Source organism: Macaca nemestrina, chromosome 2, assembly GCF_043159975.1.
Source record: "Macaca nemestrina isolate mMacNem1 chromosome 2, mMacNem.hap1, whole genome shotgun sequence".
In the NCBI taxonomy this organism is placed as follows: domain Eukaryota; kingdom Metazoa; phylum Chordata; class Mammalia; order Primates; family Cercopithecidae; genus Macaca; species Macaca nemestrina.
The window spans coordinates 96,033,759-96,050,339 of NC_092126.1; the positions used below are offsets into that span (position 1 = coordinate 96,033,759).

Below are 16,581 nucleotides of genomic sequence, written 5' to 3' on the forward strand. Positions count from 1 at the left end.
GGATTACAGGTGCATGCCACCATAGCCGGTTAATTTTGTATTTTTAGTGGAGACGGGGTTTCACCATGTTGGCCAGGCTGACTTAAGGTCAAACTCCTGACCTTGAGTGATCCACCTGCCCTGAGCCTCCCAAAGTGTTGGGATTACAGGCGTGAGCCACCGTGCCTGGCCCCTTATGGGCATTTGGGTGTATATCCTCTATTGGACAATATCCAGGTGCTTCAGCATAGCTAAGCTGATGCAATTTATTCTGAACCTCATATCTGTACCAATTATAAACTTTTAAAAGGAAGGTCACAGTAAGAGAACACTCCATTCTAAAAATGTTAAGTTCAGGCTCAGGAATACCACATGGGACATATTTAGATGCATTTTCATTCAATGTAAAAGGATAAAATGAGGATAGAGCACAAATCTTCTAAAGATGTAGTTTTCAGCACTGAAAACATGTTACATTTTAAGCTTTCAAAATAGCTATCTTGAATGAATCTAAATGATATAGAAATTAAAGATTCTAATGATAGGATCGTATAATAATATAGGTTCAGTATCACTTATCCAAAATGCTTGGGACCAGAAGTGTTTTGAATTTCAAATTTTTTTTTTTTGGATTATTTGCATTATATTTAACTGGCTTAGCATCCCTGATCCAAATATCTGGAATCTGAAATGTTCCAATGAGCATTTCCTTTGAGCATCATGTTAGCGCTGAAAAAGCTTCCGATTCTGGAGCATTTTGGATTTGGGGATTTGGGATGCTCAAACTGTATAGGGTAATACAGTAATTACCAATAAAAGAGAAAAATAGATGAGATTTTTAAAAATTCTGTTTGCTCTGAAGGTCAGAGCTAGCCTGAAATGCAAAAAGTATGTGAGAGCTGAGATTCTGTATCAATTTAAAGGGCAGAATTTTTTTTTTTAATACTTTAAGTTCTAGGGTACATGTGCACAACGTGCAGGTTTGTTACATATGTATACATGTGCCATGTTGGTGTGCTGCACCCATTAACTTGTCATTTACATTAGGCATTTCTCCTAATGCTATCTCTTCCCCTTCCCCTTCCCCCAACCCCACAACAGGCCCTGGTGTGTGATGTTCCCCACCCTGTGTCCAAGTGTTCTCATTGTTCAATTCCCACCTATGAGTGAGAACATGCGGTGTTTGGTTTAAGGGCAGAACTTTCTAATGGAGAACTGACTGAAAGTATCAACTACCCGATGAAGTAATGAACTTTCAGTTTCCCAAGGTGTTAGGAAGAAGCTGGGCAACAGCTTAGTGGGTGTGCTGGGGTAGGGATGCAATGCATGTGTGTGGTAGCCAGGATGAACCCCTGTTATGGCCCTTCCTACGCTTGGATACTATGACACTATGAAGTCTCTAGGTAGACATCCAATCACAGGATGGAAAAAGAGGAAGAAGTAATTTGACAATAAGTCATGGGTAACCCAAGGGAATCTAAGTCTCTGGTGTTCTGTCTTGAGACTCTGGGACAAAGGGAGTTCCTGCAGGTACAAAGGACATAACAAAGTAGGGCCATGAGGAGTGGTGAACAAAAGAAGTGGTAAGAAATTAGCATAGGATGTGGGGAAAACAAGTGCTTGACTGAAAAGAGATCCATTTCTTTCTTTTTTTTTTTTTTTTTGAGATGGAGTCTTGCCCTCTTGCCCAGGCTGGCGTGATCTCGGTTCACTGCAACCTCCGCCTCCTGGGTTCAAGCGATTCTCTTGCCTCAGTCTCCCAAGTAGCTGGGACTACAGGCGTGTGCCACCACGCCCGGCTTATTTTTTGTATTTTTAGTAGAGATGGGGTTTCACTGTGTTAGCCAGGATGGTCTTGATCTCCTGACATCATGATCCACCTGCCCTGGCCTCCCAAAGTGCTGGGATTACAGACGTAAGCCACCGTGCTCACGTCTGTAAAATAAGAGATCCATTTCTACAATGTTAGGTGATTAGTTACACTCCAGTTAACGGGTTAAATAGTGTTTATGGGTGCATCCATGGCAAGTGAAGAGCTTTCCTTCATACTAAAAAACATGTCTGCAAACTTCATACTACAAAAGAAAGAATGCAAAGAATGATGTCAGTCACTGAGAGGAGAAAAGAGAGGCAAGGGTGCCATACAGAAAGAAAAGCACGTTCAGTGATGATTTGCAAAACTTGACAAGCAGAGGAAAGAGAAAAGCCGTCCGTACCATGTGCCTGAAGAGTGAAAGCGTCGGTCATGGCTTTCTCCTTGAGGATGAGACCCAGGGCTGCCTGGCATAAAGACTCTTTGGCTGCAGCCTTCCGACTAAGCAACAATTCTTTGTGGTGTTGAGGGATGAAATCAGTGTGCACGTTCCCAGCTTCAAACTCTGGGTGGCCAGACAGATTGAGTAAGAAGTCAATGTTGGTGTGCAGTCCAATAATCTAGGAAGAGAATAAAGCCCCAGTTCCTCCTGAGTGGGAAAAACAGTATGTTCAGAAAACCATCTGCTCTTTTTATCTAAGCATTTTCTACTGTGAACAACTCTTACGAAAAATAAAAAACCTACTAAGGTACCATGTGGCAACAGGACAACTCTCAGGAAAAAAAACCACAAAAAACCATCTCACTATCACTATGTCCATCCACTATTACTATATCCATCTGGACTTGACACTCAAAATTACATTTTAATATGACAAAGAGGATACTGGAAATACCGAGGCACTTACTTGACTCAGGTTAGGAACATAATAAATGTTAAGAAACATAAATGAAATTCATTTGCAAGGTATTGAAGACTTGCTGCTCAGAACGCTTCCACAGAATAGGAAGACTGCAAACAGCAAGCTGGATTGCTATACTGAGGAGAGGATAGGATTAAATGACCTCAAAAGAGCTTCCTTCCAACAATAAAATCCAAATTTTATATACTGATACAAAAATTTTAAAAGGTATAAAATTAACCCAAATACACCAATAAATGGGATCAAAAGTAAAACCAGCTATCTGAGCTTTGGGTTCATTCATTCACTCATCCATTCCTTCATTCATTTAACAGCCATTTCCTGAGCATCTCTTAAGTGACAGGCTCTGATCCAGGCACTGGGGATAGAGTGAGGAACAAAAGGTATGAAGTCCCTGCCTTCACAGTCTCTGCTGACATTCTAGGGCAACAAGTAACAATATCTGTAAACAGGTATTGAATATAATGTCACATGCTATGAAGAAAATGAAGGCTGGCTACAAGGATAAAGAATAACAAAAGGTCATACTTTAAATGCGGCAGCCTGGGAAAGGGTTCAGAGCAGGAGAGCGGGGTAGTCAGGAGGGAGCCCTGCAATCATGTAGGGGAAGAACATTCTGGAAGATTGGACAGGAATGCATGGCTGCATGCTGAGTGAGTCTCAGAAGCGGCAAGGCAGCCAGTGTGGTTGAAGCCACAGAAACCAGAGCTTTGATCAATTATTAACACAAAACAAGTTGAATAACTGGGTGAATAAATCCTTCTATGGGCCAAATCAATGTGATATGGGACTTTCTGCACCAAGGAAATTAATGTTCTACAGAAAAATAACAAACTCTATTAAAGGGATGAAACTGAACATAATTATTTTACTTTAGAGAAAGTAAACCCAGACTGCAGGCATACTGGGTAGCGAAAACAACATTCAGGAAAACATCTGCTTTTATTTCCTAAGTATTTTCTACTGTGGACAGCTCTTAGGAAAAATAAAAAACCTACTAAGGTACCATGTATAGCTGGATTTATCTACAGAGTGAATAGGATTTCACCGAAACATAGCACTGACACTAACAATTTTACTTCTGCAATCTTTCTTTTGTAACTGAAATGAAGAAGTCCTCAAACCCTGCTCTGGCCCTTGCAAAATTCTCCCATATGAAACTATTTTGTTTGGGCAATTGATGGAAATAGAGAATACGCTGACAAGACCAAGGCCTTGCCAAAGACAAAGGCTGAACTCTGGTGCTGAGCAAACACATCAAGGTCACTGGCACGGTCTCAGATCACTCACATTGTACTGACGAAGGCTGTACCTCAGTTTTGTCAATGCTGCCTGGCGATCTGCAGCCCACACGACCAGCTTTGCAATCATGGGGTCGTAATGCACGGAAACTTCATCTCCTGAAATTGAAAACCACGATAACCTCTTCAAGTCAAAACATAAAGGAATAAAATACAACAAGCAAGACGTTTTGTTACGTACATTTCACGCTTAATCCTCAAAAACCCCTGCATGATAAATAACATCGACACAAATTTATTCATAAGGACCCTGAGGTTCAGAGGGCTTTGAAAACTTGCCAGGTGTAACAAGGGTGGGTCACCCAATAGCACCAGGCCCTAATGTGGTGATTCAATGGCACACAAGCTGGCTTTCCCTCTCCTATCTTCTTCTGAAGCTTCTTTTCCCTTTTCATTTTCAAAGTCAACACAATCTTCCTCCACCCTCTCACATTCCCCTTATTTCTGCCCTTAGCATTCCCCACCCTCCACTCCTTCAGTTTCCACACCAGTCAAGCAAGTTTAATAATTCCTCTGTCCTGCAGGGTTGCTGGGAGGAGTGATAATAAAGTGACAGGTGCCATACCTGGCAAAGCTGATAAACCAATGGCAGCTATCATCACTAGGATGGTTACAGTCCTAGAGAACAAGAATCTGAACCAGGGCGCATTCCACTAGTTAGAAATGGTTCAAGTAGAAAGGATGTAGCGTGTTGTAAAGAATGTTGTTGTAGGGTCTTTCCATGATTTTGGCAGGTCACTTGACCTCTTTGAACCCCAGAGTCCTCACTGGTAAGATTAGATGCCTACAGGTGGCTCACGCCAGTACTCCCAAGACACTGGGAGGCCAAGGTGGGCAGATCACAAGGTCAGGAGTTTGAGACCAGTCTGGCCAACATAGTGAAACCCCGTCTCTACTAAAAATACAAAAAATTAGCCGGGCATGGTGGTGGGTGCCTATAATTCCAGCTACTCAGGAGGCTGAGGAAGGAGAATAATTTGAACCTGGGAAGCAGAGGTTGCAGTGAGCCAAAATTGTGCCATTGCACTCCAGCCTGGTCGACAAGAGTGAAACTCTGTCTCAAAAAAAAAAAAAAAAAAAAAAAAAAAAGAAGGAACCAGTGGGGCAAGCAGAGTTAAGATGCTTTGCTAAGTTAAAGAGTCTACTAACTACCAAATCTTGCTGTGGCTTATCCAGAGCTCTCAAAATGCTACCAATTTATTTTTAAGAAGACCTAAATCCTCATTTTGGCTTTCAGGACACTAGGATTTGCCTTCAACCCATGTCTCCAGCCACATATTTTCTTACTATTCTTCGAACATACCTTTCTCTCTTTTCTTCACTCTTCATTATGTTGTTAAATCTACCTATCTAAATCTATTCCAGACATCCATTTAAAAACTTGTCCTGGCCAGGCACGGTGGTTCACCCCTGTAATCCCAGCACCTTGAGAGGCCGAGGCAGGCAGATCACTTGAGGCTAGGAGTTTGAGACCAGCCTAGCCAATATAGTGAAAATCTGTCTCTACTAAAAATATAAAAAACAAAAAAAAATTAGCCAGGCATGGTGGTATACACCTGTAATCCCAGCTACTCGGGAGGCTGAGGCCTGAGAATCACTTAACTCAGGGAGGTAAAGGTTGTAATGAGCCAAGATCACACCACTGTACTCCAGCCTGGGCACAGAGCGAGACCATCTCAAAAACAAAACAAAAACAAACAAAAAAACAAAAAAATCTGTCCTGATTATATTAGTCTAGCGTGACCTCTTACCCCTGAAAATTGCTATATCCCATCACTGTATAACTTATTCCAGCAACTGAAATTAAGATGACAGGAGAGGCTCAGAGCACTGACTCTGGAGCTAGACTGTCTGGGTCTGAATCTTGGCTCCAAGGATGACCTTGGACAAGTCACTTAACTCTTCTGTGTTCCAGTTTCCTCATCTAGAAAACAGGGATGATAATAATGCCTACTCACAGGGTAGTTCTCATGGTGAAAGGAACACATGTAGAAAAATCACCTAGAGCAGTGCCTGTAAGTAGGAAGTCCTAAATAATCACTAGTTATGACCACTCTTATTAATCATACGCTGAACTGTGATAACTCTTCCACTGTTTCTTTACTGTAATTTTTTTATTATTGTTTAGCTTACACTAAGTTTATGTATTAATTCTCCAACTTATACTTTATGTACCTTGAAGGCAGTCTGCCTTGTGCATAGCAGATATCAGTCATCTTAAATCAGTTTTGTAATGAGGCAAGGTCAAAAACAGTACGCACAAAAGATTTCCTGGTTAGGTTTGACCAAATACTGCTGAATTTCAAAGAAAAGGAGTTCACTGTTTAAAAATACTCGCTATTCTTTAAAAATAACAATTCCAGAGGGAAAAAGTAATGGTTACTGAGAAATCACTTAAATTCTTTATTTTAAAATATGCTAGACAGTTCCGTAAGACTCAGGGATCAGAATTTGTCCAAAAATAATAATGTACTAAAAACTTAAAAATTGAGTGAGACTTTTCATTTTCTTTGACTTTACCTTGCCGCACTCCAGTTTCAATCCTGGTGGAAGGATCTGCTCGAGGGGTAGAGAGGTGCACTAATGGGCCAGCCCCAGGCATGAAGTTATTGCTAGGATCTTCTGCATATATTCTAGCTTCGAAGGCATGGCCCTGCAGAGTTATTTCTTCCTGGCTCAAAGGAATCTTCTCTCCTGCTGCAATCTGGTAACAGAATAGCGTTTCTTATGAAATCTACCATATAGCGGCTCCCAGACTTAGTAGATCAATGGTCTTGCTTTTTTTCGAGGTAAAACATACATCTAGGTTTTGCAATGCAGCCAAATAAAAACTATTATTTTGTCTACTCATTTGAGTATTGGGCAAAACAAAAATAAATTAAAAAACAGATGCAGCTTGGCAACAGTCTATCATTTGGGCATCAGAGTTTTTAAATGGCAAAAGCAGGCAAAGTGATGGCTAACTTACAAATATAAAAATCAGTGTTTGTTCAATATAATCAAAACCAAAATTTCTTACTGGCAACATACTCTGTTTTCATTGAAAACATTAGCACTCAATTCCCAAATCAATTTTTTTAAAAAATAGTACATTATTAGTGTTTATGACTAGATTCACAGCCAAGCAAAAAGTGTGGCTGGCGTTGTCATCCTATGCTGTAATCTTCATCAGCAAGTGGGTGATAAAGCAAAACAGAAAGGGGAAAATTATGGTTTTTCAATTTTGTTATGTTGATGTGTACTGTATGATACCAGATTACAAACAGGGTGATCACCACAGTTTGTTGTTACTATAATTTTTACTATTTTGGCTATTATGTACCAATACAACAAATCACTCTCTTCAATTAACTAGTATAAACTGGAAATGGCTATTGGAGGACACACTGCACTTTTCTCTATTTACTCTCAAGTTTTTTTCCAAGATGAAAAAATGACAACCTAAAAAAGCAATCTAGATACAGGAAAAAAGACTCTAAGTAACTTAGCATGACATTGAACTACACCGGTTAAGTATAAAACAGAGGCAAAAGTTTCATTTTTCTGAATCTGTAAATATGAAAGATCAGGATGCACGGCAGTTAAGAATGAAAGGAAACGGAACTAAGTTAAATGCCTTTATGGCAGTATATTTTGAAAATACCTCAGGTTCTGCAGCCAGATTGCCTAGGTTCAAATTTTGTCTCTATACTTACTTTGTCATGTAGACAAGTTTCTTAAGCCTTCCATGCTTCAGAGAAAAGTGTCTGGCATACAGTAAGCATTATGTTACCTATTATCATTCCATCCTTAGGATCTAGAACCAAAAATTCCATTTGACCCAGCAATCACATTACTGGGTATACACCCAAAGGATTATAAATCATTCTACTAAAAAGATGCATGCACACGTATGTTTATTGCAGCACTGTTCACAATAGACTTGGAACAAATTCTTTAATATTTTAATAAAGAATTCTGGGCCAGGCGCAGTGGCTCATGCCTGTAATCCTAGCAATTTGGGAGGCCGAGGCAGGTGGATCACCTGAGGTCAGTAGTTCAAGACCAGCGGCCAACATGGTAAAATCCCGTCTCTACTAAAAACACAAAAATTAGCTGGGCATGGTGGTGCACGCCTGTAATCCCAGCTACACGGGAGGCTGAGGCAGGAGAATCGCTTGAACCTGGGAGGTGGAGGTTGAGGTGAGCTGAGATCACGCCATTGCACTCTAGCACACTCCAGCCTGGGCAAAAAGAGCAAAACTCCGTCTCTTATGTTCACCTTGACTTGTCTTTGCCTGTCCATTTTCCTCCAAGCTTGGCATCCACTTGAGTGTCGCTGGGTCTCTGGAGATAGTGCCATTTGAGTTCTCTCAGGCTGACATTGGCTCTCTGGAACCCCTAACCTTGACATTTTCACCAGCTTTCCCTGAACACTGTTAACTATCTGTATCTGTAGCCTGAACCCGGGACACTCACATCAGTCACTGTTCAACCCTTGTTCTAGGAAGGCTTGACTACACAGGCAGGTCCTCAAGCTTGGACTCTTGACTTGTGAGCCCCTTTGTTTTACCTCTGTTTAAATGCCAGATGCCAAATGCCTTGAACTGTATATAAACCAGGTCCAGCAGCTTCCCTGAGTTCTACTGTCCCTCCCCAGATGATAAAAGCTGGCTTCTCTTTCCGAAGAGCCTTGACAAGCTCTTACAAAAAATAAATGTCTGTTGGTTTCCCTAATGCCCAAAAGCTTTCTCCTTCCTTAATCCTTAGAAATCTTTTTTTCTCTTATGATTTCCAAAGTCTAAACTCTCTTGATTTACTGCTTCAGAAAAATTGTCCTCCTTTTCCTTGAATTCTGGAAATATAAACACTCTTTCCAGAAGTTTCCAAAGCCATTACAGTTTTTCTTGACACTCACTAAAACTTACTAGCTTGCTGTGCCTGGTTTTCATTAGCGCCCTAGGATATACGGCCCCAGAAGAACCTTTTGGCTCAATTAAAACCACCAATCACCCCCAAGGAACCAACAAAAGGAGTATTATATTATTATTTACAGAAGTTCTGAAAAGATAAAATTATCAAAATAATCAAGACTTTAGCATCACACCATAAAAAAACAATTTAGATTCAGGATATATAAGGAACCGAGAATCCTACAGATATCAGGAATGTCTATATTACTTAACAAATTTTTTTCATGTTAAGAAAAAGAAGGCTAAAGTAAAATCTGTTGTTCTTACGAGAACAAAAACAGACTAAGCTATTATTAATATTTGAGAAGTATGTTTTGTGGAATTCTGGTTTATACCAGTGCTTCTCAAACTATCCACAGTAAAAGAACAGTTATAACCTTACGTGTTTGAAAAATACAGTAGACATGTCATAGCAATGCCAAAATGCTTTATAAGTTTCCAAACAATTACTCTGAATGAACATTTACTCATGGGCCAGCAATAGCCATAAATCCGCACTTTACTTGGATCATTCTAGACCATCTCCTTGGCTCTTCATTCCCAACTCTGCCTTAGCTCATTTCATCTTGTCTAGCATCTGCCCTGCCTCTAAAATCGAATGATGGCCTGGCCCAGAATGCTGAGGCTTTAGGTAGACCATGAGGCTTTTCCCTTGAGGTGATGTGGTTGTGAGCAAGCCTCTGTGACAGAATCTCACCTGCTGGCTGCCCATGCCTAAGGGAAATGAATCTGAGTCCTTAATGTGCCAAAAAAAGCTACAGCATCAAATGTGGCTTCACTTTTTATGTCCCATCTTCCTGTCCTCATCACAACCACCAAGAACTGAATCCTGTCCAAAATGACACCTGCATTAGGAGGTCAGAAGGTAGTAACCTATTCTCAAGACTGTGTTGTTGCTGTTGTTGTTTTTGGATTTTGTAAATTATAGATTCAGGTGGAACACGTGAACGTTTGCTACACGGGTATTTTGCATAATGCTGGGGTTTGAGCTCCTGGTGCAGCCATCATTCAAACAGTGAACATGGAACCATTTAGGTAGTTTTTCAACCCTCGCCTCCCTCCCATCAAGACTGATTATTTTTTCTTTTCTTTTATTAAGATGGAGTCTCACTCTGTCACCCAGGCTGGAATGCAGCAGTGTGATCTCGGCTCACTGCAACCTCTGCCTCCCCAGCTCAAGCGATTCTCCTGCCTCAGCCTCCTGAGTACCAGCGACTACAGGCACCTGGCACCACGCCCAGCTAATTTTTGTATTTTTAGTAGAGACAGGGTTTCACCATGTTGGCCAGGCTGGTATTGAACTTCTGACCTCAGGTGATCCACCTGCCTTGGCCTGCCAAAGTGTTGGGACTATAGGCGTGAGCCACCACACCCAGCCAAGGCTGATCTTTAATAGAAAAAATATTCGCACTCTAAGCTGCCACTCCACCAAGTCAGTTCCTGTGATCATCTCAGTAACAGGATGTTCCACTTGCAGCCTTGTATTCATCTCCATGAAATAGAAATTATGTTTCGAGTCCATAATAAACTCCACAGTCCCTAAAAGATAAAAAACAATGGTCATATTCAATAGTGTATAATCAATCAGTAGCAAACCAAAATCTCCCATGATGCATCACATCAAGTTTTACTGCTGCCTTCATTCAATGGTAACACTTTGCATTTCATGAAGAAAACATCTCACATTTGCAGCAGCATGAGTCTGAGTCAAAAATAGAGAGCTGTATGAAATTTGGCAACGAAAAGGTATATTCGGGGTTGTGAGCAAATGGTAAGCCCAAATTATGAATCCGTTTCAGCTGCTGTAACAGTGAGAACAAGGGTGGACCACATGTTACTGCCTCAGAGCCCCAAGATCCTGGGAGCCTCATAGCATGACATCCCATCTCACCCTAACCCCATGGAGGAAAAAGAAAACTTTTTTTCCATGATTGTGGGCTCCGAGGAATTTCCTTTTAAAGTCCTTTGGCTGGTAACCCATTGAAAGATTGTGTGGCAACTAAACCTTATGTTAATATCTATTGGCATTCTATTAAGCTCTAAAAAATTTCCCCTAACTTTATTAAGGTTCAATTTTAGACAACAAACTGTAACTATTTTTTTTTTTTTTGAGACAGAGTCTCACTCTGTAGCCCAGGCTGGAGTGCAGTGGCCGGATCTCAGCTCACTGCAAGCTCCGCCTCCCGGGTTCACGCCATTCTCCTGCCTCAGCCTCCCAAGTAGCTGGGACTACAGGCGCCCGCCACCTCGCCCGGCTAGTTTTTTGTATTTTTTAGTAGAGACGGGGTTTCACCGTGTTAGCCAGGATGGTCTCGATCTCCTGACTTCGTGATCCACCCGTCTCGGCCTCCCAAAGTGCTGGGATTACAGGCTTGAGCCACCGTGCCCGGCCGACAAACTGTAACTATTTTAAGTGTAGGTGTGTGATTTAGCAATTGAATACAATCATAGAACCACAATGAAACTATAGAACATTTCCATCATAAAAAAAGTTCCCTTGTTCCCATTTGGAATCAGTCCCTTCACTAAACCCTGGGATCCAGGAAACCACCAATCTGCTTTCTGTCACTATAGTTTTCCTAGAATTTTATATAAATGAAATCATATAGTTTGTAGTCTTCTGTGTTTCTGTGTTTGTGTGTTTTTATCTTAGCTTAAAGTGAATACAATGTAAAATTGTTTTTAAAAGTGTGGTCACAACCTATTAGTGGATTTTAAAATCAATTCTTTTTTTTTTTTTTAAAGACGGAATCTCACTCTGTCACCCAGGCTGGGGTGCAATGGCGCGATCTCGGCTCACTGCAACCTCTGCCTCTTGGGTTCAAGCAATTCTTCTACCTCACCCTCCCTGTAGACGGGAACACAGGCGCACGCCACTATGTTCGGCTAATTTTTTGTATTTTTAGTAGAGATGGGGTTTCACCATGTTGACCAGGCTGGTCTCGAACTCCTGACCTCAAGTGATCTGCCTGCCTTGGCCTCCCAAAGTGCTGGGATTACAGGTGTGAGCCACTGTGCCCAGCTTAAAATCAATTTGAAGACTCTTGGCATCTGATCCGGCATCAAGGAGCTTAGAAGTTGCCACTCTGTCCTATCAAGTAAAAAGCTGAACAAGCTGAAAATCAACAATTTTTAAATTTGTCAGAGAAATCAGGTCACAGGGCAAGCTACTTGTCCACAGAACCAGAGAGACAGACAACTGACAGGCAGATACAGAGATGCCATGAGGATAAGCCTGAGCTGTAATTGACAAATTCCTGGCAGCTCAGTGTGGACAACTCTGAGAGTTAAAAACTCCAAGGCGACCCAGTTACAGGAGGACCCCACACTCCGTGAGTTTTACCTCTAGGAGCTCTGCCAGACCTTCACAGTGAATATCAGAGAAAAATCCTCCCATGCTTCCAGCATCAGAAGAAGGGAAATGCAACCAGTTTGAAATACACCAACACATTCAAGGTTTGCCCTTGAGAAAAACTATTTTATCAGAGCCTAAATGATTGGGATTTTATCAGAGCCTAACCTCACTGGGGGAGGAGAAATACTCAACCCCAGCCTTTGCCAGACATCCTGTCCAATCTAAGGGGTGGAGGAGAACAAAACAAAAACATACCGGGAAGCGCTGGTGAAGTTCACACACCAGGGGCACAGGCTCAGCAAGACTGACATCCAATCATGGGACAGTAGAACACGCCCCCGCCAGCCTTATCACATTACAAAAGTCCTGTTTAGCAAAATTCTCTTTACCCAGTACACCAGGTCCATCTTTCAACAAAAAATTACAAGGCATACTAAAAGGCAAAAAACACAGTTCGAAGAGACTGAAGAAGCATCAGGCATGGCAGGAATGTTAGAATTATCAGACACAGAAATTCTAAACTGTGATTAACAGGCTAAGGGCTTTAATGAAAAAAGTAGACAACATGCAAGAACAGATGGACAATGTAAGCAGAGAAGTGAAAATTCTAAGAAAGAATAAAAAGGAAATGCTAGAATTGAAAAAAAAAAAAACAAAACCATAACCCTAATAGAAACGAAGCATGCTTTGTGGGGGGCTCATTAGCACATTGGGTATGGCAGGGGAAAGAACCTCTGAACTTGAGGATATGACAACAGAAACTTCCAATTCTGAAAAACAATGAGAAAAAAACCTTAAACAGAACAATACCTAGCACTGTAAGCCAACTACAAAAGGTATAACTACACAGAATGAGAATACCAGAAGGAGAAGAAAGGAAGGAACGGAAGTAATATTTGAAACAATAATAACATGTTACTGCATACTGTAGGCAACTGTAACACAGTGGTAAGTATTTGTATATCTAAATATATCTAAACCTAAAAAAAGTAATGCATTGTACTATGATGTTGCAGTGGCCACAATGTCACTAGACAGGAATTTTTCAGCTGCATTTCAATCTTATGGAACCACTGTTATATTGAACAAAATGGTGTTATGCAGCATATGACCATACTTGATATGCTAAAACAGGAGAGGAAATTGGATCATACAAGATGCTCAATTAAAACCATGAAAGGCAGAAAAAGTCTGAAAGATAAAAATAGGAAAAAGGGGAATAAACAGAAAGCAATAATAAATATGGTAAATATTAATCAAAGTATATTAACAATCACTTTAAATGTTGAGGTCTGAATATACCAATGAAAGGACAGAGGTTGTTCGAGCAGATAAAAAAGCAACAGACAAATATATGTTATCTACAAGAAATCCACTTTAAATATAAAGACTTGTAGATTTAAAGTAAAAACAGAGAAAGATAGAATATGCTAACACCAAAGAGAGTGGGAGTAGCCATCTTAATTTTAGAGCAAATTTCAGAGCAGGAAAAGTTATCAGGGATGAGGGGCATTAAACAATGATAAAGGGGTAGACATAACAATTTTTAACATGCATGTACCTAACAACAGAGCATAAAATATATGTGGCAAAAAAGAATTGTAAGGAGAAATAGATTAATTCACTATTATAGTTAATTCACTATTATAGTTGGAGACTTTAACACCTATCTGTTATTAAATAAATATGGATGATCCAGCAGGCAGGAAATCAATAAGGACATAGTTGAACTCAACAGCACCATCAATCAACTGGATACAACTGTCATCTATAGACTATTTCATCCAACAACAGCAGAACACATTCTCAAACTAGAAAGGAATATTCACCAGGATAGACCACATTCTGTAACATAAACCACGTCTTAACAAATTTAAAAGAATAGAAATCATACAGTGTCTGCTCTCAGAACATAACAGAATTAAACTAGAAATCACTAACAGAAGGATATCCGGAAAATCCTAAGATATTTGGATATTAAACAACACACTTCTAAATGACACCTGAATCAATAAAGAAATCTCAAGAAAAAATTTAAAATATTTTGAATTAAATAAAAATACAACTTTCAAAATTTGAAGAATGTATCAAAAGCAGTGCATAGTGGGAAATTTATAGCATTGAATGTATATATTAGAAAAGAAGAAAATACCAAAATCGATAATCTAAGCTTATATTTTAATTAATGAGAACAGCAAATTAAATCCAAAGTAAGCAGAAGAAATAATAAAAGTTAAAGCAAAAATTAATGAAATTGAAAATGGAAAATCAATAGAAAAAAATCACCAAAACCCAAATTGGTTCCTTGAAAAGATCAATAAAATCAATAACCTTGGCTGCGGCGGGCAGATCACGAGGTCAAGAGATCAAGACCATCCTGGCCAAGATGGTGAAACCCCGTTTCTACTAAAAATACAAAAACTGAGCTGGGTGTGGTGGTGCGCGCCTGTAGTCCCAGCTACTCAGGAGGCTGAGGCAGGAGAATCACTTGAACCCAGTGGGTGGAGGTTGTAGTGAGCCAAGATCTCGCCACTGCACTCCAGCCTGGTGACAGAGTGAGACTCTGTTTCAAAAACAAAACAAAACAAAAACACAATAACCTTTAGCCAGGTTAACCAAAAAAAAAAAAAAGAAAAGAGAAAACACAAATTGCTAGTAATGGAACAAAAAGAGGGCTATCACTACAGATCCCATGGACATTAAAATGATAATAAAGAAATATGAATAATTCTATGCCCACAAATGTGATAACCTAGATGAAATGAACCGATTCCTTCAAAGACACAATCTGTCAAAACTCATACAAGAAAGAGAGATCCTAGGGCCAGGTGCAGCGGCTCATGTGTGTAATCCCAACACTTTGGGAGGCCAAGGTGGGAGGAATGCTTGAGCTCAGGGGTTTGAGACCAGCCTTGGCAATATGGGGGGACCCTGTCTCTACTAAAAGTTTAAAAATTAGCTGAGTGTTGTGGCACATGCCTGTAGTTCCAGCTACTTGGGAGGCTGAGGTGGGAAGACTGCTCGAGTTCAGGAAGTGGAGGTTGCAATGAGGATAGGCCAGGCATGGTGGCTCATGCCTGTAATCCCAGCACTTTGGGAGGCTAAGGCAGGAGGATCTCTTGAAGCCAAGAGTCTAAGACCAGCCTGGGCAATATAATGAGACCCTGTCTCTATAAAGAGAAATAATCTGAATAGCTATGTTTATTAAAGAGATTGAATCAATAATTAATAACCTTTCAAAAGAGCACAAGGCCAGCCAAGTATAATACAACCTAGACAAGCTTGAATATGATGATGACTTTTTATATACAACACCAAAGGCATGATTTACAAATAATTGATATGCTGGACTTCATTAAAACTTAAAACTTCTGCTCTGTGAAAAGGAAAGTCAGCCGGGTGTGGTGGCTCATGCCTGTAATCCCAGCACTTTGGGAGGCCAAGGTGGGCGAATCACCTGAGGTCAAGAGTTCAAGATCAGCCTGGCTAACGTGGTGAAACTCCGTCTCTACCTAAAATGCAAAAAAGTAGCTGGGTGTGTGATGGCGCATGCCCATAATCGCAGCTACTTGGGGGGCTGGGATAGGAGAATAGCTTGAACCTGGGAGATGGAGGTTGCAGTGAGCTGAGATCGCGCCACTACACTCCAGCCTGGGAGACAGAGTGAGACTCTCAAAAAAAAAAAAAGAAAAGAAAAAAAAGAAAGGTAAAGTCAAGAGAAGTGAAGACAAGCCTCAGACGGACAGGTTTGAAAAGGTACATCTGATAAATAACTGTTATTCAAAATATACAAAGAACTCTTAAAACTCAACAATAGGAAAACAAACTAAATGATTAAAAATGGGTGAAAGACCTGAACAGACACTTTATTAAAGAAGATATACAGATGGCAAGTATGCATATGAAAATATGTTCAATATTGTATGTCATTAGCGAAATGCAAATTAAAACAATGAGATACCAAATGACCTGAATCCAAAACACTGACATCACCAAAAGCTGTTGAGGATTTGGAGCAACAGGAAACCTCTTTTGTAGCTGGTAGGAATGCAAAATAGTACAGTCACTCTAGAAGAGAGTTTGTCAGTTTCTTCCAAAACTAAACATTCTCTCACCATATGACCCAGTAGCACGCTCCTTAGTATTCACCCAAATAAACTAAAAAATTATGTCCATACAAAAGCCTGTTTGTTTCCAGGGCGTTTATAGCAGCTTTATTCATAATTGCCAAAACTTGGAAGCAACCAACACGTTCTTC

The 16,581-nt window shown here is 40.3% G+C and overlaps 1 protein-coding gene across 8 annotated transcripts in view; it reads right to left on the reverse strand.

Annotated features, from left to right (window-relative positions):
- The window catches only part of LOC105480104 (methylcrotonyl-CoA carboxylase subunit 1), an 86,338-nt gene that overhangs the window by 20,871 nt on the left and 48,886 nt on the right, over positions 1-16,581 (reverse strand). For all 8 annotated transcript variants that reach the window (XM_071091335.1, XM_071091336.1, XM_071091333.1 and 5 more), the window contains 4 exons: positions 10,380-10,507; positions 6,537-6,720; positions 4,006-4,115; positions 2,196-2,412 (listed from right to left, as the gene is read on the reverse strand). In XM_071091335.1, coding sequence (XP_070947436.1) covers positions 2,196-2,412; positions 4,006-4,115; positions 6,537-6,720; positions 10,380-10,507 — 639 coding nt within the window. The remainder of the gene's footprint in view (positions 1-2,195; positions 2,413-4,005; positions 4,116-6,536; positions 6,721-10,379; positions 10,508-16,581) is intronic.